This window comes from Takifugu rubripes, chromosome 15 (assembly GCF_901000725.2).
Source record: "Takifugu rubripes chromosome 15, fTakRub1.2, whole genome shotgun sequence".
Classification (NCBI taxonomy): domain Eukaryota; kingdom Metazoa; phylum Chordata; class Actinopteri; order Tetraodontiformes; family Tetraodontidae; genus Takifugu; species Takifugu rubripes.
In genome coordinates this window covers 13641577-13662859 of record NC_042299.1, presented here as the reverse complement: position 1 = coordinate 13662859, position 21283 = coordinate 13641577, and the positions used below count along the sequence as shown (strand labels likewise).

General features: G+C 48.7%; 1 protein-coding gene across 2 annotated transcripts; it reads right to left on the bottom strand.

Annotated features, from left to right (window-relative positions):
* Nucleotides 1-174: 174 nt before the first annotated feature.
* LOC101076363 (sodium/potassium/calcium exchanger 3) lies at nt 175-13693 on the bottom strand. 2 transcript variants are annotated; one of them, XM_003971252.3, is made up of 17 exons: nt 13179-13693; nt 9665-9775; nt 5642-5718; nt 5482-5556; nt 5312-5396; nt 4982-5085; nt 4832-4906; nt 4721-4746; nt 3673-3726; nt 3444-3586; nt 3214-3368; nt 2889-3099; nt 2587-2753; nt 2391-2505; nt 2208-2320; nt 2069-2134; nt 175-1969 (listed from the first exon to the last, which is right to left on the bottom strand). In XM_003971252.3, the coding sequence occupies exons 1-17, from the start codon at nt 13279-13281 to the stop codon at nt 1859-1861; spliced, it is 1791 nt and encodes a 596-aa protein (XP_003971301.2). In that variant the 5' UTR covers nt 13282-13693; the 3' UTR covers nt 175-1858. The 2 variants fall into 2 exon arrangements, with proteins under 2 accessions (XP_003971301.2, XP_011609861.1); XM_011611559.2 differs by lacking the exon at nt 13179-13693 and adding an exon at nt 12551-12846.
* Nucleotides 13694-21283: the final 7590 nt, after the last annotated feature.

The window sequence follows — 21283 nt, the reverse complement described above, 5'->3', positions numbered from 1 at the left end:
ATGTTTTTGTCCGTCCTTATTTTCCAATATTTGGCTCTACACTCTTAATTCAACTTTTAAACAAGGGTTGGGCTGGAAATTCCACCGGTCAGATGCCGATGTTTCCTGTTACCATGACTACAAGATTCGAGCAGCAAGTTCATCGTTGGCAAAGAAAAGTCCAGAAAATGTTGCTAAAATCTCAACATAATTTATTTACACTAATTTATGGTGCATCTTACAGCTGTCAAATTTTGATCTGATCAAAGTATTTACGAGGCTAGAAAGAACATTTCAAGATGGAAAAATGCCGTTACCACTAAAACATTACAATCATGAGCATTATAAAATATTTCTTCTGCTCTGTGAATAAACAGACTTCACCAAGTAGACTGAAGAGCGTAAAGAAACCAGAGAACACTGCAGCGGCTCCACAGGTGTGTACATTCACATTGGAATATTTGAGCCTTTCAAAAACAGCCAAATTAAGTGCTTCGCCTGTCTAAAACATTCTATTTCAATACTTCAGAGGTCTAGATCAATAACGCCAAAAAGCTAGTCATGATTGGACATTCATTCTTAGTAAAACATGTCAAGTAGATTAGGGTTGCCTAACTCCCTGTGGTGAAACAACCTTCAAATCCCTCCGAAAGTTCTCCCATTTAAATAATGCTTCAGTTCTCCTGATGCAGAAACATTTCACACCAGAAGGAACAGAGTATTAAAAACAATAGAAACATCGCTCGATTTACAGAAGCGTGATCGTTTTGGCAGCACTCGTGTTTAAGCAGTGAGGTGAAATCTTGATATTGTGCTAAAAGTGGTGAGAAACAAACACCTGCTCTGCTCCGTCTGAACACACGTTTCACATTTAACAGCTTGGTCAGCAAAAAGTTTACATTCAAAACAAACAGCCTACCAATTCCTAAAATCTAAAGCAATTGTCCTAAACTGAGATTAAAACTACATTTTTAGTGGGGGAGCAAAGATGTTTGAAATTATGCAATTAGCGTCCACTACATTAACAGTTCATGTCCTCGTTCAGGGCCACACCCACTTATGTGTAGCCACGCCCAGTTGTTCAGGACGCATGGCGAAGCATCCGCCCCCTGGTGGTGACACGTGGTAAGATCCCAGGCCCCGCCCACTAGGCCTCGCATATTTGTCCCTCTGCAATTGACAAGCACTGATAATAGTTTTATGGATCATATCAATCTATCTGAAACAGTGATAAGAAAAAAATAATAAAGCAGGCTTCTCATGTGTAATCTGCAAGCAATAACTTAGTCAAACTGTAAAAAAAAAAACCTTGTACTGCAGCAGGTTTGACAACATTACAAATATAAATAAATAAATAACCAGTCAACGTGTGTTTTCAGACGACACAATTCATAGCTTGCGTAATAATCTAAAACCTACTGACTTATTGCTTTGACAAAACAGCAAAACACAATTCCTCTTAATCTTATTTTTATCAATTATTTGAGATTTTTCTTTTTCCTTTTTGTGCTAACTGGCTGCTAAGCTAACGTGGCTATGCAAAAGATTTTACAGACAGACTCCCTAAAGCTTATAGCAAAAGATTATTTGCATGTATTTTTAGCACTTTTAATTACAGTACAGCAACACAGTCACATCATGTTAGACAAGAGTACCAGACCGCTATTATCTGCAGTTACGCTCTCACAACACTCCCTAAAAGCATCAGACAATACAGAACAGACCTCCGGGCGTATTTGTGTCACACCAGTAAACCCTACAGAGGTGACACAGACTCCTCACAGGGAACGTGACAACGATGCGACACTGTTCTGGCTTCAGGAAAAGAGGACGTTTGGGGAAAAGGGCGTCACGTCTGACGGGTCTTAAACTTTTGACCTCACATCTGCCCAAAGAGGATGGAGCAGAGCAGGAAGATGGCGTAGAGGAACAAGAGGCCCAGGCCCAACCGGCGATCCAGCCTCCAGTGGTTGAGGTGAACACTCAGCACCTGAAAGCAGGAGAATAAACTTAAATGAGCATTAATTATCATTAAGTGGACAATGAGGAGTTTGATCCGAGTCCAGCACAGAGGCTGACGTCTCCTCACCGTCAGGAAGACAGACGCCAGCAGCAGGATGACGGAGTACACCAGTCCTTTATTGTTAATGAAAATCTGTGTGGTGAAAAAAGAAGGAGGAGTCACCATCCTGCAACTAGAACCAGGGGAGCGATGGTAGGAGACGTACCGAGGAACCGTGGTCCACCAGGAGGGTACGCAGAGCCCAGGGGAAGCCCAGACCCAACAGGATGTCAAAGATGTTGCTCCCTATGGAGTTGGACACAGCCATGTCTCCCATGCCTGATGAGGAGCGAGAGAAGAGGAATGAAAGGGAGAACAGGCGTGATCAACGGCGACGGAGGGTGGTTACCTTGTCGGGCTACAATCAGACTGGCCATGCAGTCCGGGACGCTGGTCCCCGCTGCCAGGAAGGTGATGCCCATGATGTAATCTGGGATGTCTAAAGTGTGGCTGATGATGGTGACCTGCAATGTCAGGAAATGGCCGGTCACTAGAAGAGAAGCCACCCGAGAACGGTTCTGGCCTGGTCCCAGCGCGGTCCTTACCATCCACACCATGAGGTAGGAGAAGACGGCGATCCACAGGGTGGAGGCCACAAAGGTAGCCATGAACCAGCGGTGCCAGCGGGGCCGGATGCAGTTTGGCACGGTGCAGTAGAGCAGGAGGCCCAGAGGCCACGTGATCACCCACTTCACACGTGCGCGGCAGCCACCTGCACAGAGCAGGACAAGCATCAGATCGTCTCTTGCTCCTTTACTGCAGCCCTCCACCAGATGGTGCCCTGGAAGCTTTTCTTGATCTTAGCTCCTAAAATCCCCACACAGATTTGTGGGTGCAGCTCTGTCACCTGGTATGTGGACAGGACTGAATATCCCATCTTCATCCTCCTCCTCCTCAGCCTGGCACATCTGGGCTCCTGGGTTGCCCCCCGACTCTGCATCCTCACTGGGTCCTCTGCCTCCATTCTCCAGGCCGCAGGAGCTGGTTCTCTTCAGGCTGTTGGACCCGGGCTCGGCGCCACCGTCTACCTGGTTCTTTCTCTGGATGAGCCTCTGTCTCTGCAAGACGACACGTTTGCTAGCTCGCAGCTCTCTCGCCATGTGTGTGTGTGTGTGTGTGTGTGTGTGTGTGTGTGTGTGTGTGTGTGTGTGTGTGTCTATTTTAGCCAATACCTCACTGATGACCATGCGTCCTGCCATGGAGAGGCGGGTGCGGGGGGAGAAGTGCGGTGTGATCATGATGCGCATGCTGGCCTCTGAGAAGGACAGCTTGTGGGGGTTGAGGATGAGAAGCTCGTCCACCATCACGACCGGAGGAGGCTCCTGACCTGTGAACACCATCTTAAATCTTCCCCAGCAATGTGGAATCGACGCAGCGCGACCGTTCAACCGTCGGCCCTGACCTTTGTTGAGGAGAACCATAGAGGTGTTGCAAGCAGAGGCCTCCTCTACCATCTTGTCCTCCCTGCAATCCTCTGACCTGGAACAACGCGGCTTCACGCTCCTGAACTGACGCGTCACAAACACCAGAAGCTGGGAGTTGAACCTGCGGCCAACCAGGAATACGGGGTTTGCTAACACTTCCAATCACCTCCACCTGTGAAGCGATGTTGACGACTGGTCTAAACCTACTTCATGATGACGATGTAGATTCCATACATGGTCATGAGGAGCAGCGACTCCCACCTGAACCAGACAAAAACGTGCATCCTTCATTTCACACCCATCAAATCAGATCATCACTTCAGAGACATCATGAATCTATATTTAACTCTATAAATTCTCAGTAAATTTTGAAAATGTAAGTTAATTTTAGAATAAAAATAATTACAATTTCTGGCCACAAGGTGGTGCTGTTACACCTGTATTGGTCATTAAAACAATAAGCAAATTGCAACTACAGTACTTTAATATTAAATCACAGTCTATAATATTGACTTTGCAAATAAAACAAATAATTGTTGATGCACCAAGCTTTTATGGAACAATGTCCATTTTAACCAGATTTTAATGTGAAATCCTGCTTTTCCCTAGTCAGCATCATAAAATCAACGATAAATTGGTTAAGAGAATTCCTAAAAAAAAAAACTTGTTGCACTCCTGACTGATAAGAAGAGCTGACCAACAATTTCCACGTTGAATCACTTTGATGCCAGTAACTGAAACTTAAATGCTCAAATCAGTGACTAAATCCACTTTAGAACCTCCACAGTGGATGGAGGTTCTTGACCTCGTTGATGCACTTTGTGATGGTAATAACAGGTAATAACAGGGGCTGGAGGAGTTGATGACACTGAATGGAGACAGAAAAGGGCTGAATGATGAGTGTCAATACGGATCGAATCTTCACCTCCAATATATTAAAATAGCAACAGCCTGATGCAGAGAAAATTCTCATTTTAAACACATTTTGCTTCGTAAATTGTCCAATCATACGTTTACTACCTTCATACAAGTCATATCGGCATGATGTGACTGGTTCTATGGATTTGTCCTCTCTTGAAGGCACTCGACACAATCAATCAGCATCCCTAATCAACCCACTCAGCCATGTCTAAAACCGCCTCTTTCATCTGTACTGGTCCAGGTCATAACCACGGGCTTTATCTAAGCCTAAAAACAGCACCAAAACGACATCATCTCTAGAGGTCACCGTAAAGAATTTAAGGCGTGAACTCACCAGACGACGGTGGCGTCATAGATAACCTAAAAGAAAAAAAGATCAAACCATCAGGCTAATAACATTGAGCATTAAAGACTTGAGAGCCTTGTTTGGCAGGACGAAACTGACCATAATGAGAGTGAGAACAGAAAGGATGTAGTAGGAAGAGTCTCTGAAGAGGGACCACCATGTCAGAGTAATGGTCTGCGGAGAGGGAGGAGAGCTGTGTGGCCGTTCTCTCAGGAATTACGTATGCGTGCTGGTTGACGTTTGTTCTACCTGCCCTGCAAAGATGCCACTCAGGCCGATGATGACCAGGATGTTGAAGACGGCTGAGCCGACGATGGTGCCCACGCCGACGTCTCCTTTGGTGATGAAAACACCTGTGGGTAAGTGGAAAAGGAGGAAGTCAAGAAACACGACTCCATGGAGATGGTGAGACATAACAGAATAAAAGCAAGTTTTAAACTGTAATTTGAGTTTTGGTGACATCTACTGGTGGATTTACGCACTGCAAAGGATTTAAGGTGAAGCGTCTCCGCCATAAAACGATGGTTTCACAAAACTGCTGGAAAATTCTGTTACTTCCTGATTGGCTCGGCTACTAACCAATGAGTGAAGTAAAAAGCTCTGGAGCAGAGCTTCCTGCAGCCATAAATGTTGCCCCGGCAACATCTTCGCTCAGCTGCAGGTTCTGAAAGAATGACGGCAAAAAGTAAACACTACATGAACCCAAAATTCCATCAAACGCAGATAGAATGATCAGGCAGTTCCCCAACCTCAGATATTTTCTCAAGAGAGGGCACAAAGTAGTCATCACAGACGATGGCCAGAGCGTAGAACATGTAGATGGCCTAGAGAGCGGAGAGGCACGTTGCTCCTTTTTGTGACACACTTTTCACACACATTTTTACACAGGTATCGTGTGTGAAGACTCACACAGAGTGTATGCAGAACCACGGCTCCATTCTTCCTCTGCTCCTTGGTGAAGATGTCCTCCGGGAACTCATGGATGGCTGTGAACACATAAACATGGCGTTCATCAGCTCCCCAGATTAAAACACACGAGCAACGAGATGAAGTTTTTAACTTCCTTTTATTCTTCTTCTTCTTTTAGGTTGTCATTTTTTTTATTTTAGATCAGTAACGTCAACATGAGAACATCAGAAATAGAATCCCACCTAGGCCATCCTCATTGTAACCTCTGGCCTGTCTTTCATTCAGAGAGTGAGACAGGAAGTGAACAGTTTATCCTCTTCCTGTCCGACCTCAAGTGTGAGAGAGATGGGGGGGGGGGGGGTGGGGGGCTGTTAATGACGGCTTTGTCTTCCGTTCCCTTGACACGGCAGAACAGAGGCTGGAGAGCGCGGTGCGGCTCCAATTTACAACTCTGAGCCGAGCTGGCTGAATTTAAACTAGAGAGGAGCTCGCGGCTATTAATAGCCGCTCTGCTGAGAGACAACTGAGGGTCGGCGGGCGCACAATGAGCGCAGCGCAGCCGCCACCGTGCACGCTGGAAACAGGCTGCGGGGATGAAAATAGCAACGGTGGTTCCAGCTTCAGATTCTGTCAGCACTATCTCCTCACTTATGCACCATTATCCAAACAACACGTGTTTTTTTAATGCGCAAATACGACATTTATGGAATGTTTATTGTCCCTGAGAGGAAAATAAACCACCCGTCCCAGCTGCATGCGGGCGTAGGCAGGATGCACGCTGGACGAGTGGCCAGCTCATCACTGGGGCCCAGCTGAGGATTCGGTGCCTTGCTCAAGGGCACCTCGGCATTGCTCTGAAGGTGTCCTGGCACCTCTGCTGCTACCAGCAAACATTACACCTTTATCTCCAACGCTGAATCAGTTTATTAACTATCCTGGAGATCGGAGCTTTCCACACCACTGAGGCCAGCGTCTGGCTTCATCCACCCCACAAACAGGCTGTGGTGATCGGGCGTTTGCACCGGCGTCTGTGACTGATGGAGGAGGACAGATGGTCCAGCTGAGTGGGCGATGAATCGGCTGTGCTCGGTTAGCAAATGGAAATGTTTGCGCGGTGATGTTTAGACGCGTGTGACATGGCAGCGCTGCCACGTGCACCAGCCTGGGGGTGGGGGGTGGGGTAGGGGGGAGTTCCCGAAGGCTGGCCACTTCCTTCCTCACCCATATCACCATTCCTACATAAATCCAGCCAGGCTGGAAACTTTCCCTCCTCTCCTCCCCACGCTCAGGTTCTCCTGTGGCTGAAAGTGCCAGGCTGCGACATGTAGCTGGGATGGATGCTTTTAGGAGTCGCTGTAGTAAAGGCTGTTGCTATGACGACCTTCCCCCTGGGGGCTGATTTTTTTTTTTTTTCGAGGGTGGCAGTAGGAAGTCAATTGCCTGAGCAGTGAGAAAGGGGGAGGTGAGTACGAGTTTCCCAGGGTTTAGATAAAATGGAAAAAGGAAAAGAAGTGACAGCCTTGGATGGAGATTTCTAAAAATATTTATTTTTCCCTGCAAAACCCTCAGGAGAGGTCTGGCAGAGCTGGATGGGAGGGTGAGGGGGGGGTGGGGGGGGGGGGGGGGGGGGGGTGAGGCAGAAAGAGTTCACTGGTTTGCTGATGGCTGCTAGATAGGAATGTCCTTCCCAAGACTCTTCAAACTCAAAAAGACGATCCCACATCTGCAGCTTCCTGCAGGAGGGCCCGGCCAGTTGTGTCCAGTCAGCAGTTTTGCAGGTCTCAGTGGACATGAGCAGCAGGTCACCGTCCTCCAGCACCACCAGACCGACAGAGTCCCCTCTGATCCGGTTCTGTCTGACACGCCAGCCCGCAAAACCGGAGTCCCAGGGTCAGTAATTGTGCAGATTACGGCTCGTGTTTGTCGCACGGAACTCTGACCCCGCAGCGAGGAGCGTGCACAGCGGGGGGGGGGCGATCATAAAGAGGGTCCAGCTGCAGCGCGGAGCTCCGTTCACATCAGGAAATGAGCTCTTCGTGCTGCAAACGTGCAGCGGCGCGGCACGACAGACGTGTTCATGCTGCAGGAGGACCTTTTCTCATCCAACCCCTCAGGTTTTTCTTATTTTCCATTAGAACTGAGACCCGTGGGAGTGAAAGCGGTTCTGATTTGACGGGCTGAAGTCTCCCCCAGTCAGTCAGAGTAGCTAAACGAAGGGGCGGCGCACAATGATGTTATTGACCTGGCGATCTGGGGGGGTCCTGGAGTCAAACCACGCTATCGACTGGCACGCTAGAGCTTCTCCAGACAGAGGACAGAACACACACACACACACACACACACACGTGTGTGCACGTTGTGTCTGCATTTTTCATGAGGAATTGAAAAATAAATATTTCATCCAGGTGTTTAATGTAAATTCAATCAAGCTTTTGCGCTTTGATTTGCATCAAGCGCCTCCGGTCGATAAACGTATCGATGGAAACCCGCCGTTGGCTCCAATGCTGCATCAGTCACGCCAACAGGTGAGGCCACAGCCCCGGTCCGTGTCATTAATGGTTCCCAGTCTGAACGGACCGATCAGCGCCACCGATCAGGTCGCTGCGTCACTGATTATCCTCCCTCGGGGGGGTTTGTGCCCCCCCTTTGACAGCGAACTGCAAAATCTATCAATAGACACTCGCGGCTGGTTGATGTTTCTGACAGTTTCTTGGTGTGTTTAAGGATGCAGGAAGAAGGTGGGGGGGGGGGGTGAGGGGTGGGGGGGGGGCAGACGATGGGCACACGAGCTGCACCACCCATGACGTGATTTTCCACCTGCTTGGACACGGACTCCGTCAGATTGTCAGCTCAACTTTCACCCCAAAAAACTGTGGAAAACAAAACTATTTCAAGCTGACAACCTGCTGCCAGAATAAAGAAACAACGCAACAGGCTTTGAAGAAACACATCTTGTCCCTTCGGTTTCACCATCTGGATCCCTTTGCTCCTGACTGCACCCCCCCCCCCCCCCCCTCCCACACACATACACACACACACACACACACACACACACTATTTTTAGGACTTTGCTTTGCACTTTTGACGCCTGAAATAGACATTTGTCTGGGTTTCAAAATTTAGCATTCAGTTGCCTGGCAACCATGGCAACGCTGGCGAGGTGTGCCGTCTCCATCTTGTGCAGCAGCAGAAGGATGAGAGGGGGAAGAGAAAAGTCTGGAGGCCACCAGTCTCTAAGATAACATCCCCCCGAGGTCCAGGCCGGCCTTCTTAATCACACCGCAGATTACGCAATCACTGTCAGACGGCCTGCTGAGGAAGAGGGCAGCACAGCGGCCCGCTGCGGTTCCCCTCTCCTCCCCAGTCAAGTGTTTGCCCTGTAGTGCACTTGTGTCTCCATGAGAGGTTATGAGGAAGATCTGCTCGCAAGCCGGGAACTAATAAAGGTTAAGGGCACCACGAAAGGAGCTCGCGGGGGAGCTGTTGTTTCCCAACCGAGAGGGCGACAATAAAAGCAGCCGCACGCGGGACGACACAACTGAAAGTTTCGCACATGCAGCCGCACCTTCAGCGCTCGCTCCAGCCCGCGGAGCGTCCTCGAGCTGCCCATTTGCATGATGCATTATTAGCAGAACATAATCTGCATAAATTACCGACACAATAAAGCTGAAACTGCGGCGCTGAGCTGCGGGAATATTAACACATCCCCGGAGCAAATGCAAACCACCTAAAGACACAGAGCTGTGCGTCCTCCCTCCCCACAACAAGACAGCGACCACCCCTCCAATCTGAATTTTGTCATGATAAAACTGTCCTCTGTGATGGATGCGGCTCCCGACAGCAGCAGGCCTGTTAATCGGCCCCGGAACCGCAGGGAAAAGGGGGACATTTCCTGACTGGCAGGATGGAGCCTGGAAGGCAGGAGGATCTCAGGTGGCGGCGGGAGCCGGAATGCTATAAATACCAAAGAGCAGTGATGAGCACGGCGTGTAATCACACGTCTGCGGACGCCCACGGGCTCACCTGCTCGGGGCTGATCCCAGCTCTGGTTCTCCATCTTCTCCTGCATCAGCCTGCGAGTCCAACGCTGCATCCCGTCGTTCCCATCTGGCCGGAGCTCCGTCGACTCGCCCTCTGCCAAAGCAAATGCAGCCGTAAGACGTCTTCAAATAGGCCGGTTAAGGTGCTGAGAGCTGGTTCACGACGTCTACTTCCCTCGTTGTCACTGAACCTGACCCCTGACCTGACAGGTGACCCCGAGGTGACTGTTGTTTTTTAAATAATGGCTTTTATCTCCACTGAAATGAGCTAAATTTATGCCGAATAAAGGCGGGGGGGTCACTCCTGCAGCTGCTGCTGCATCAGGAATCTTTGAGGATGTCGTGATTTAAAGGGCAGACAGAGCAGATGATGAGGTGATTTATCCCAAAAAAACCACTTGGGAAGCCGCCGCCGCCGCCGCCGTTGTTGCGCTGGTGTGATTATCTCCCAGCTATTTTTACCCCCCCGCGTCAGAATGTGGCCTCATGTTTCTGGGGAGGACAGCGCCCGTCAGTCCGTCCGTGCTGCCGCCAGCTGTCCTGAGACGTCACCGGGGAGGAAGCTAACGGTGCGTTTCATCTCTTAATCTTTGTGATGGTCTCATGTTTTACAGCTCGGGACCCCCCCCCCCCCCCCCCCCCCCCCCCCCCCCCCCCCCCGCCTCATCTACACAAGAGAAGCAGCCTCCATTACAGCCCCCACAGGTCTTTGAAACAGGCCTGAGGAGACAGTGAAGTGGTTATTACTCTCCGGGACACGTGATCCTTTTATTTATGAGGCAGGCTGGTGTCTGCGTGTAATGTTCCCAGAATGCCAGGCTGCCCCCCCCCCCCCCCCCCGACCCCCAATCCACCCCCCCCTCCCCATGTCGCGCAGCTCAATGAGCTCATTTTACGGGGGCAGCGGCGGACGGGAGCGGGGACGTGGAGGCTTTCATGTCGAGGCATCAAGAGGAGCTCCGCTCGTGTGAAATTCAAATGGGCTTCAGCCACGTGAAGCGTTCTCAAACTGCGACGCTTCCTGTATCCGACCCGCTTTATTTTCCTTCTCTTCGGAGAATCGGGATTTAAATCAACAGAGAAGAGAGAGACACCAAAACTACCGCAGCAGCTGTAAAGTGGACGAGTGTGGCTTTATTTAATCAGCATGATGGCAAACAGGACGTAGTCACATGACTTCTGGCTGTTAACGAAAGCTAAATACAAGCAGCTGTTGGCTTCTGTTAGCATCTACCTGCTCAGGTAGACCAGCAGGATGGGCTGAATGGTGGCGGCGGGATCCAATGGCACGCCGATCCTTAACCTTTAACCTTCAACTCAGGAAGCTTTACGGCGATATTCATGGTCTTGGATCTCCACTTTACAGGCGTCCCGTTGCAGCAAACCCACCTGATCCCACCTGATCCCACCTGAAACGGATCTAGGCCCCGGGCGCACAAACAGCCGATCACAGGCAACACCGGGAGCATCCGAGGCAACTCCGAAGGAATTCGGTCAAAGGACCCGAAACAATATTTGAGCGAAATGATGTGATTTAGTCTGATCTGTTCGGGTCCTGCGGCCAGGGTCACTGGCGAGGCTGATTCACCAAGGTCGTGACCCAAAGTGCTGCAGCAGATGTACGACGCACGCACACAGTAAACACAGACGTCAAAGACGCGCACGTTCCTCTTTCGTTGAACACGTGGACAGCTAACGGACACTGGAGCAGACTGCCAGGCTGCTCTATACAACAGGTTTAAACTAGTTTCTTTCACTTCCTGCTTCCACATTGTGAGTTTAGATTAAACGCCTCCACTGGAGTCCTGCTGGAACAGGCTGGGACGGGAAAAAAGGTCCATAAATCTTCTGTGAGAAGATAAAATAAAGCTTTTTTTTAGTAGCCTGTCAACAAAAACACTCAGCAGCTCAGTAACCTGCGCGTTTAGGAACATCGCTGTGTATCCAGGTAGTTTAGCAACTGTTACACCTCCAGAACGTCTCCACCCAGCAGAACCTGGAACCACCAGCAGCCCCATATTCACACGCGTGTCCCGCTGTCTGCAGGCTGAGCCGTGCACGTCACATGCTCGCGCGGTTAGCCAGGTAGGGGCCTCGCGCTGCAGGTTAAACACACCATTCATTTCTCTGTCACAATGGAAACTCTTCCTTCCTGCGGGTCATAAAACCGTCAGAACTCGGACTTTAGTCGATCCAGGGAGCTGCCATAAAGGCAGATCCGCTGGATCCGTCTCGAGAGGACTTCGGTGCTTTAAACACACGACGGGGATCAATCAAAGAGGAAGTGGAACCTGTCCGCAAACACAGGAAACCACGGTTAAAACGCAACATGGCGAGGGGGCGTTGATTGCGCCACTTCTCGACGTGCGTTCCGAGCAGTTTCAGATATTTTGATCTTTTTAATTGGCTTTATTTGTTCAGATAGCGGATTTGTTCTCAAACAGCTTCCCCCCGCGTTTCAGATCCCCCTTTTACCAGGTCAGACACGCTTTAAAACCCCCTCTTCTGGCTGACTGGTTTAAAGGTGAAGCATAAATATTAATGAGGCCGCTCGTTCACGCTGCACCATGACCAACATCAGCACGACCCAGATGCAAACTCAACACTACGATTGGAAATGTTCGATGGTTTAAGGCCTCGCAGGGGATTAAAGAGAGGGAGAGAGAGGAGGTGGCAGCTGCCGAGGCATGTGAGGAGGGAGTGGGTGACAATCTGTGACCATGTCAGCGGAGGTGATGAGAGGATAATGAGCTGGAGGCAGGTGTGTGTGTGTGCGTGCGTGCGTGTGTGTGTGTGCGGGTTGCAGTGAAATCCAGTCAGTTATGAGACTTTCCCTTTTCCAGATGCGGCGTGGGTGTGCTCGGATTACCGGAGCGAGCGGTTCTGATGAGAACTCGGGGGGGGGGGGGGGAATCTGGAAATCCAAATCACCACCCTGCCAGTCAGCTCCATCATTGATGGGAGGAGGCGACAGTCGCTGGAAACACTGGTGAATGTGCGGGCGATTCTGGAGAAAAGTCCCGTTTTTGGCCGGTCCATCTATTTCTGGACCCACGGAGCAGAACAATTCCCTCATGGTCCGACATCCAAACACACAAACACAAACATATATGTGGAAATCCTTCAGGGACAATGATGAGAAATGGAGTAAATGTACAGTCGCAGATCTGTGACCCCCCCCCCCCCTCCCCACGGACCTTGTCTAAACTCTTTTATGTAATGACCAATCTGTCACCATCCATCACGGACTCGGAGAAAACGACACTTTTTGGCTTCATTTGCCATTTTCACACTCCTCGACGGGATGTGTCTTAAGTAAATTCCAGATGATTGCTTCCGATGACCACAAAAGCTGTTCCGCGGCTCCTTCCTATTGTGAGTCTTATTTTAGGAGATCAATTAGAAGATCAGTCATTAATTCGTTTCGATCTACATGCATTCTTGATCGACTGCACGTGCTGGATCGGACCGGTGATGTCTGCAGGTGTGTGTCTCACCTGGTGCCCGGAGGAGCTGGCTGATCCCGATGACAGCGAGCAGCCCGACTCCACAGCAGCAGAACCGCTGGAAGGGCCGCCGGGTCCTCGCCGCTGCTCTCATTCCTCAGCCGGACGCATATCCACCCGAACACACACACACACACACACACACACACCTGCTGAGCTCTTATACACACTTATGTCTTTCGTAAAAAAAAGAACCCTCCGAACGCACCACAGGCGATTGCAGCGACTTGTCTGTCAAGTTGTGTCCAGGGATAAAAAAAAAAAAAATCCAGAGCCACGCCGGGTCGGTCTCTCAACCCCCGCGACCCGGACTCAGAGCTGGGCCGCTTCGCTCCTCGGAACCTGCGGGTGAAACATAGCGAGCCAGCGCCTGGAACGGGGTTGTGCCGTCATGTGAGGAGCTTGAAAGGTCGAGAGCGGATCCCACAGTGAGGAGCAGCAACAGGAGGCGACATTCTCTGAGCTCTGCCTCCTCCTGCTCTCCCCTTTAGACTCCTCCTGTACTGCCGCCACTTCGCCGCCAGGGGGCGACAAACCCACCCTGCCATTAAAAGGTCAGAACCGCGTAACCTGTACCAGTCCGAGGTTCGGACCAATGCAGAGACTCACTTCGAGGCACGAAAGGCTCGATATGGCACACTGATATAAACTAAAGTGGTTTATGTTTATTCAGCTAATTGATGCAGTGTATGGGGTGGACCCAAGACCCTGTAACCCAGGATTTAGTGTCTTCAGTGTGGACACTCTTTGGACATTACAGGCCACAAGTTTTGGCTTAGTAAATGTTTTATCATATATGCTTATAACAGTGGTTTTCTGTCACAAGGCATTCAGATCAAAGATCAAAGAATCCACCGAAAGTTATTTTCTTCTTCATATTATCCCCAGGATTTCCTCTTTTCAGTGTATATAAGCCAAATTAAGTCAATTCTCCGAAGAATAAGGAACAACAAAGGTGATTTCCAGCTGGATCTGCAGCGGTTGCAGCTCTGTAAAGCTACTTATGTAAGGTTGACAAAGCGGTAGCGGGGAAGCCTTTTATAGGCCTGAAAGCTGCTTTCATGTAAACAAACAGAAGTTATGTTTGATCTATAAATATGTGCAGCCTTCTCCTGAAACCTTTGCAAATCACACTAGTGTTTACTTGGTAACAGCGTTGTTATCAGCCCGCCATCTCCGCGTGTTGTGGCCAAGAAGTGAGAGATAGTGTGTGTATCTCATCAGCAGAAAACCCGCCGTTATGTAACCACAATTCTCTCCCAACACTCAACACAAGTGTAAAATATTGTAATTGTTGTGTTAAATCTGGATGACCGAGAGCGCCACTATCTCTGCACTGTCAAAAAGGCCACATTAAAATGTTTTCAATGTGGGACGACCTCTTTGCCTTCTCTCGGACCCACATGTGATCGTCCTTTAATATTTAACAGTGGAGTTTATGACTGGCGTGTTTATCATTGCCCTACATCAACGTACCGGCTGTTATATGAATTTTTACTTATTAACAGACTTTACAGTCTGCACATTTTGTCACATCGTGGAAACTTAGTGGCGTTTTATTTCCGGGTAAATAATTTGTGCATTTGTAAACGCTGAAGGAGCCTGTGGGTTAAATATTTATGGGCTATTTATGACATTACAGCACTTTTGCAAAACAAAATCGGCCTAATTCCAGCCGTGCTGCTCGTCGCCCATGTCAGCAACGATGTCACAAGAACCTTTGGGTCTCGGTGTGTGTGTGTGTGTGTGTGTGTGTGTGTGTGTGACGGGCCGAGCGTTTACGACCGGTGAATGTAAACACTCGCACGCAGCAGCACGCGGCCTCGGCGTTTACAGGACAGGCAGCAGTCGGAGTGGCGTGAAGCTCCTCAGCCGCGTGTGACGCGCAGCAGCTGCTGGAGACTCCAGACCCAAATAAAGACATGGGCCCCACACACCGACGTCCCTGATGTCAGCACCCAGAAGACGGAGCACTTTCCAGCAACTGGTGTTTAGAAAAGCCCCCCCACAGGGCAGACGCCTGGGAAATGTTCCTGCGATGGATGACGTCCCTCCTCGCTGTGACCTCATGCTGCTAGCATTCAGAGACGGGGCTCTTTCAGGGTCCGTCTCACCTCCACAGCGCATCACAACCAGCCAGCAACAAATGAAAATCAATTTAATTAATGAGCGTTAGAGCTCCTGGTCCGACTGTGAACATGAGCAAATATCAGCGAGCTCGCATGCTAGCAAGTGCAGTTTGTCATTTCGAGTTCGACTCTAATTGTTCCCATGTTTAAAAGTAGATATTTTATAATATTTCTATAGTGCATAAAACCGCCGAGCTGCGTTCGCTGATGTTGTTCTGGGTGTCGAGCTTCAGAACCAGCAGCTTCAGGCCAGTTCGTCACATTGTCACACTGATGTTTCCCACCAGCACTGACGGTTGGTGCTTTTTTTGGGAAACACTATTAATAGTTTATTATCTGTCCAGCGATGGCAAGAACCCAGTTGCAACATGAATCAGTTCCTGGGGAAATATTTTATTTGCTGAATCATGCAAATAAAAGATGAGGGGAGTGATATCTGCTCGGAGGGGGAACGTTTGAGTCGCTTTCTTACAAATCTAAACACAGATTGTAAAGTTCTAATAGCTCCATTTCCCACTCCTCCTCCTGCAGCCTCCTTGTCTCCACTGTTGGCAATAGAATCAAACAATTATTTGTCATAGAGCATCTACTGGCTCCTTTTTCACCAAACTCTGCTGCTTTCTTTTTTCCCAACACACCTGAGACATTGACTCAGACCTCGACTTTTTCCAGCACCTTTTTCCTTTTAATTTGCTCTCAAAAATCATATATTTATCGCTTTGCATCAACAATCTGTGAGTTTCACGGCAACAGCACACATCATCATCGTCGTCATCGTCGTCGTCAGATCACACGTTTCTAGGTGATTTTTTAAAAATCCCTTTATGGTGGGTGAAATACCAGATGTGATGCTCTCTCCTCCGTCCGCCGCCAAGAACAAAAACATCAGTAAGTGCAACCAAAGACGAACAACTGAGGTCACTATGCTCCGTACATTACATTTTCAGGTAGGCACAAAGTCAGAGTAAATAAGCCTCCACGTAAGACCAGCGCGTCCAGTCTGACCATCCATTCTGAGACCAGTTTCCCTCGTTAAGGCGTACCCAATGGTGGTTAAGACCTTGTTAAATATGTAAGAGATAATGATGATCACATTTAGCAAACACCTGCATGTGGCCGTCATCGTTTCCCCACACAAGAAGCTCTAACACGTCTCACCCGGCGCCTTTCCTCTCTGCCCCGTTCACATTTTGAGTTTGAAACAGCTACAAGTAAATCCACAGTTGCATGATTAATAACTGTTTATGCACACACACGCACGCGCGCACACACACACACACACACACACACACACACACACATACAGGGGAGGGGGTTTGAAAGTCTCTTGGCACATTCTCATGCTTTGACCGACCTCCCGCGGGCTGAAACGGGCAACACAGGACGCAGTAAAACAGGCCTCCGGAAGGTCACGGCTGAGGCGCCTGTGCACAACGGTCCTGCAGTCGGGAGGTGGACGCAGCTCAGCGCACGAACACGGAACAGTTCAGGTTCTTCGTTTCATCTGGATATACTGTATTTGAATATGCTGGTACCAGGTATTCACAGTGACTCAAAAAAATAACGTTACAACAGGACGTCTGTACAGGAAACAAAGAGTCTGGCGGAGCGTCTGGCGTCCCTCACGCTCGCCGTCAGTTCCCAGGTCGGTGCAAGCTGCCCGGGCCTTTCGTTGGCACTGAGGAGAAGCAGTCCGTCTCCTTGGAAACGTGTTAGCCGGCACTGCCGGCCACGGACACACGAGAGGTGAGGTAACGTTACATGAGGTGGGGAGGGGTGCGGATTTCATCCGACTTCCTTTTCGGACATCCTCCGCGGAACCGTCCGGTGCAGATTTTACCAAAAAAAAAAGTGCAAGAACTACACAGGTACACACACACACACACACATCAGGGAGGAGTGGGTGAGAGATAACCTACTGTCCTAACCGCTAACACCCATGAGCCATAGTACAAGTAGTCGACACTGGAGACATCCGGCTGACACAAAATGGATTTAAATACAAGATAGACTGTCTCCCTAAGGTGTCTCAGGTGGACACCTAAAGCTAGTTTGCCGGCTGAATGCAAACGCTGCCTTCTGTTTGGTTTTTTTTGGCAGTTTTGGCAGAGATCTTCTACAGTATGGCTGCTACAGTAAGTGAGGTTAGAAGGAAACGGCTACAGGCTATTGTGAAGGTGACGCTTCCCCTCTGCTGAGCCTTTTCTCTTAAACTCGCACGTCCCAGAGCGACGAGCGCGCCGGGTCTTTCGTCGCCTCCAGTTGCATCTAACAGCACCTCCGCGTGTTCCCTGTCCCCCCTCGTTCTGCTCCACGTCGTCACGGCCGACCACACACACACATTGCACCAACACATCTGGCAGAGAATAATACTGATCACTTATATTATCGGGAATATATATTATACACTTTTGGTCATTTCTAAGAAGACACCACCTAACATGCTATACAGTGTCTCAGTCTTCATTGCCGCTTTTTTTTTTTTTTTTTTTTTTTAACGCAAGTGCTTTTCAGCCTGGCTTGTCAAGTATTCAAAGCAAGGTACAGTAAGAGATGCACACACACACACGCGCGCACACACACACGCAGCGTATCACCCACTCTGAGAGAAGCACTGTGGAACACTGGCTCACCAGCTCAGCAGGCTGAGAGCTTCCAGTTGGTCAGTCTGAGAACTGATGCTGAAATTGTCCTTCCCCCCCCTCCCTTTTAAGCATGAGTTCATTTGCATACTCCCTCACCAGCAGGTCCAGGATCCAGGGTGGAGACTGTAGCACGGTTTGAAGGGGATACATGAGTCCGCTTATGTCAAACAGTCAAACAGTGAGCGTGCGAGCGTGCCGCGCGTGTCTCTCCCTGCTGATTGTGCGCGGGTGAAAGCGGAGGCTAACAGGGTTTGTTGACGTTGCACAACAGCTCAGTGACTTTGATGAGGCGAGCCACTGTGCTCTGTGACTCCTCCTGCAGCCGCTGGTTGTTCTGGCGGAGGCTCTGCACCTCGGCCTGCAGCACCGCTTTGTCCTCTTTCTCCTGGAAGACGACACACACACACACAAACAAAAACAAAAAAAAAGGCCGTCGCTCAGATGGCTGTGGCAGGAAGAGGAGAGGAACGGCTGGTGCAGAGGAGGAAACTAGTGGACGCACGTGAACAGTGCAGAGGCTCCTAATACTTCAGTGTTTTACAGGAAAAAAATGTGAAAAATAATGGAAAAGCATCACATATTCCCAGAGCTAACAGTCAATACTGCCGCTTTCCCAAAGACACTTCGTTAATTTGAGCTGCAGCTGCTCATTTTGTCCTCCGAATCATTAATTAGCTTCTTATTTCAGCGATAAACTAGTAATTCATGGCTAACGACAGAAGAATCTACGGAAAAATCTTCAATCAATCAGAGGGAAGGTGAAAAAAAGCTCTGAAATAATTAGAAAACATTCAGTGATAGGTTAAAAAATATATATTTATAAAGGATTTGGTACACATACAGACACATACACTACTGCTGAACTCATCCATGAAGATGTGGTGGAAGCTTGACAGAACACAAGCAAATCTTGTGTCGACAACGGTTTTTTTTTGTGTTTTTCTTTCTTATTTTTTTTTTTTATCAGGTTTTTCAATTCATGACAGACAAAACAATCAAACAACAGAAATGTAGAAATAAGAAAAGAGGAAAGCACTAGAAAAAAAAAACATTCAAGCAGCTGCCATAAATATATAATAAATATGTAGAATATTAGAACATTCAAAGAATCTGAAAATGTATAAATTTACAACAAGGTAAGCGATAAATACAGGCTGTTTGAGTGTTTTCATTGACTGCCTCTGCAGGGACTCAGCTGCCTTGACGACAACGAAACGGGCGCCTGTATCAGCGAGGACGCGTCCTCTCACTCCTTCAAACCTTCTAAATCCACTCTCCTACCTGCAGGCTCTGCAGCGGAAGCTCACTCGGACTACGATTCTTAAAGGAGGAAAAGATTCATGAAAGTCAAGGCACCTTTTGCAGGTCATCCTGCAGCCTCTTCAGCATGGCTTCCAGCTGCGACACTTTCTCTTCCAGGTTCCCCGGAGAGTCACTGCAACCGAGACACATCCACAACCGGTCAGACACCATCGCAGGGTTGGCCCCCATTTTCAGCCCCCCCCCCCCCAACCCTCCCACAGGCGTCAGAACAGTTCATTTGTTGTTAGGCAACAGCAACTTAAGTGGGTTCTCTTCCAAGATGGAGTCCAGTAATGCTGGGATAGTCTGTAAGTGTCAAATCAAAGTTTGACTTCAAAGAAACGCTGCCTTCCTTTTATCTCATTGAGTTCTTTTCTTTTTTTGTTCTTTTCTTTAGGCTCAAGAAAATCAGCATTGATTCCTGAAGGACATTTACACAAAGGCAGAGAGTTTTAGGTTTGGAATAAGTGGCTGAGGGTAATGATTCGGAGGGAGAGGTAACCACCCAGGAGAGCAGAGCTGTTGGACCGTCTGCTGGGCCCCACAGAACTCACCTCTCCTTGGAGTCTTTCATCTTGCCGTCTGTCTGGTCTCCTGCTTGCTCCCCAGCTTTGCGGTCTGAGTGAAGGAACACGAACGACACTGTTAACGTTCTGAAGGCAGCACGTGGTGGCTTTGGTCTGAATGTGGAAGTTTTTGCTCAGAAGGGAGGCTTGGATGGACCCCACTCGGGTAGGACACGCCCTGCACGCCTGCAAGTGTGCATGTATAAATCATCGCTCACCTTCTCTGGACAAAGCCTCCAGGATGCTGCGGCAGGCTGTGGCCAGGTCCGAGATGGACTGCCACTCCTCCTCGGTCGAATCTGTTGTTTCCGAGAGGACTACGAGGGAGAAGAGGCAACATTTATTCAATGTAAAAGCCACATATCCGCACTCAGACAAACCCAGAAGAGTTGTATAACACAACAGTAGTTTGAATGCTTCGAGGAATATTTCTACATTGACGCCATGTAACCACTAGAGGGCGCCGTCGCCTCACAACTGGTTAGATTGAGAAACTCGACGAGGAAGTAGAGGGATGACTCCAGTCTGCAGCGGCCACTGAATTATATTTTTGACTTTGTAAGGTCATTTTTGCCAAAGGGAAAATATTTAACCGTTATAACGAGCCAATGCAAATATTATAAAAGGGTGAATAAAGAAGATTTCCCTTCCAGATCAATTCCTGCAGGCCAGGAATTTCTTCTGTTACTTTAACTGGGTGGGATGGATGTGAAAGTCCCTCACGATATGGTTGATAACACGATGTACTGCACATAAAGCACAACCAGAGCCCCACTCAAAAATCTGAAGAATCCGATGAGGAAATGAGTGCTATTATGGCAGCTAAATAATAAATCTCATAGTCTCAACAGAGGCAGAGCAGATGGTGTAAGAGGGGCTCCTTGATTTGGGGCTGCCTCGCCCTCCCACTCCCCATCTGTCCCCCTTTTATCTGAGCCCTGGCAGGGGGTGGCAGCAGAGCAGGGGTGATATTTGATTAGCGGAAAAGGGGGCAGCGTGGATAAAAGAGGAGGGACAGAGGGGATGCAGTGGGAGGATAATAAAACGAGAGGTTTTAAAGCAAAAACAGTTTTTGGGGATTAAATCTAGCAGAGATGATCTGCAACTGTGCACTTGTTCCATTTTTGGCAACATTTGAGCAGCAGTGTGTCTGGAAAAGGAGAAATACCTTTAATTGATGCTGATTGCTCCCACTTCTTTTAAATTTAATCTGCAGCCATCATTGCTTTTGTGACTGGGATTACATGAAAATGGTTTATAATGATGTCTAATAATAATAATAATGAATTTTCACTACATAAATATTTAAATGGCTAGTTCTCTTTCACTTCTCTTTTTCATGTTCACAAATTCACAGTAAGCACAACTAAAGAAAGTAATTTTATTTCCCTTGTAATTTAAATAATCACTAAAAAGGGGACACCTTTTAGGTTAAAAGTGAAAGATTGGCTAGT

Bases quoted from the DNA above. Each gene is read 5' to 3' on its own strand.
- LOC101076363 (XM_003971252.3), bottom strand. From the start codon at position 13,281: ATGAGAGCAGCGGCGAGGACCCGGCGGCCCTTCCAGCGGTTCTGCTGC. The intron at 4,907-4,981 runs GTAGAACAAACG...CCCTCTCCGCAG, and splicing joins GTGGCATCTTTGCAGGGCAG to ACCATTACTCTGACATGGTG. The intron at 2,135-2,207 runs GTACGTCTCCTA...TTCACCACACAG, and splicing joins TGGTGGACCACGGTTCCTCG to ATTTTCATTAACAATAAAGG.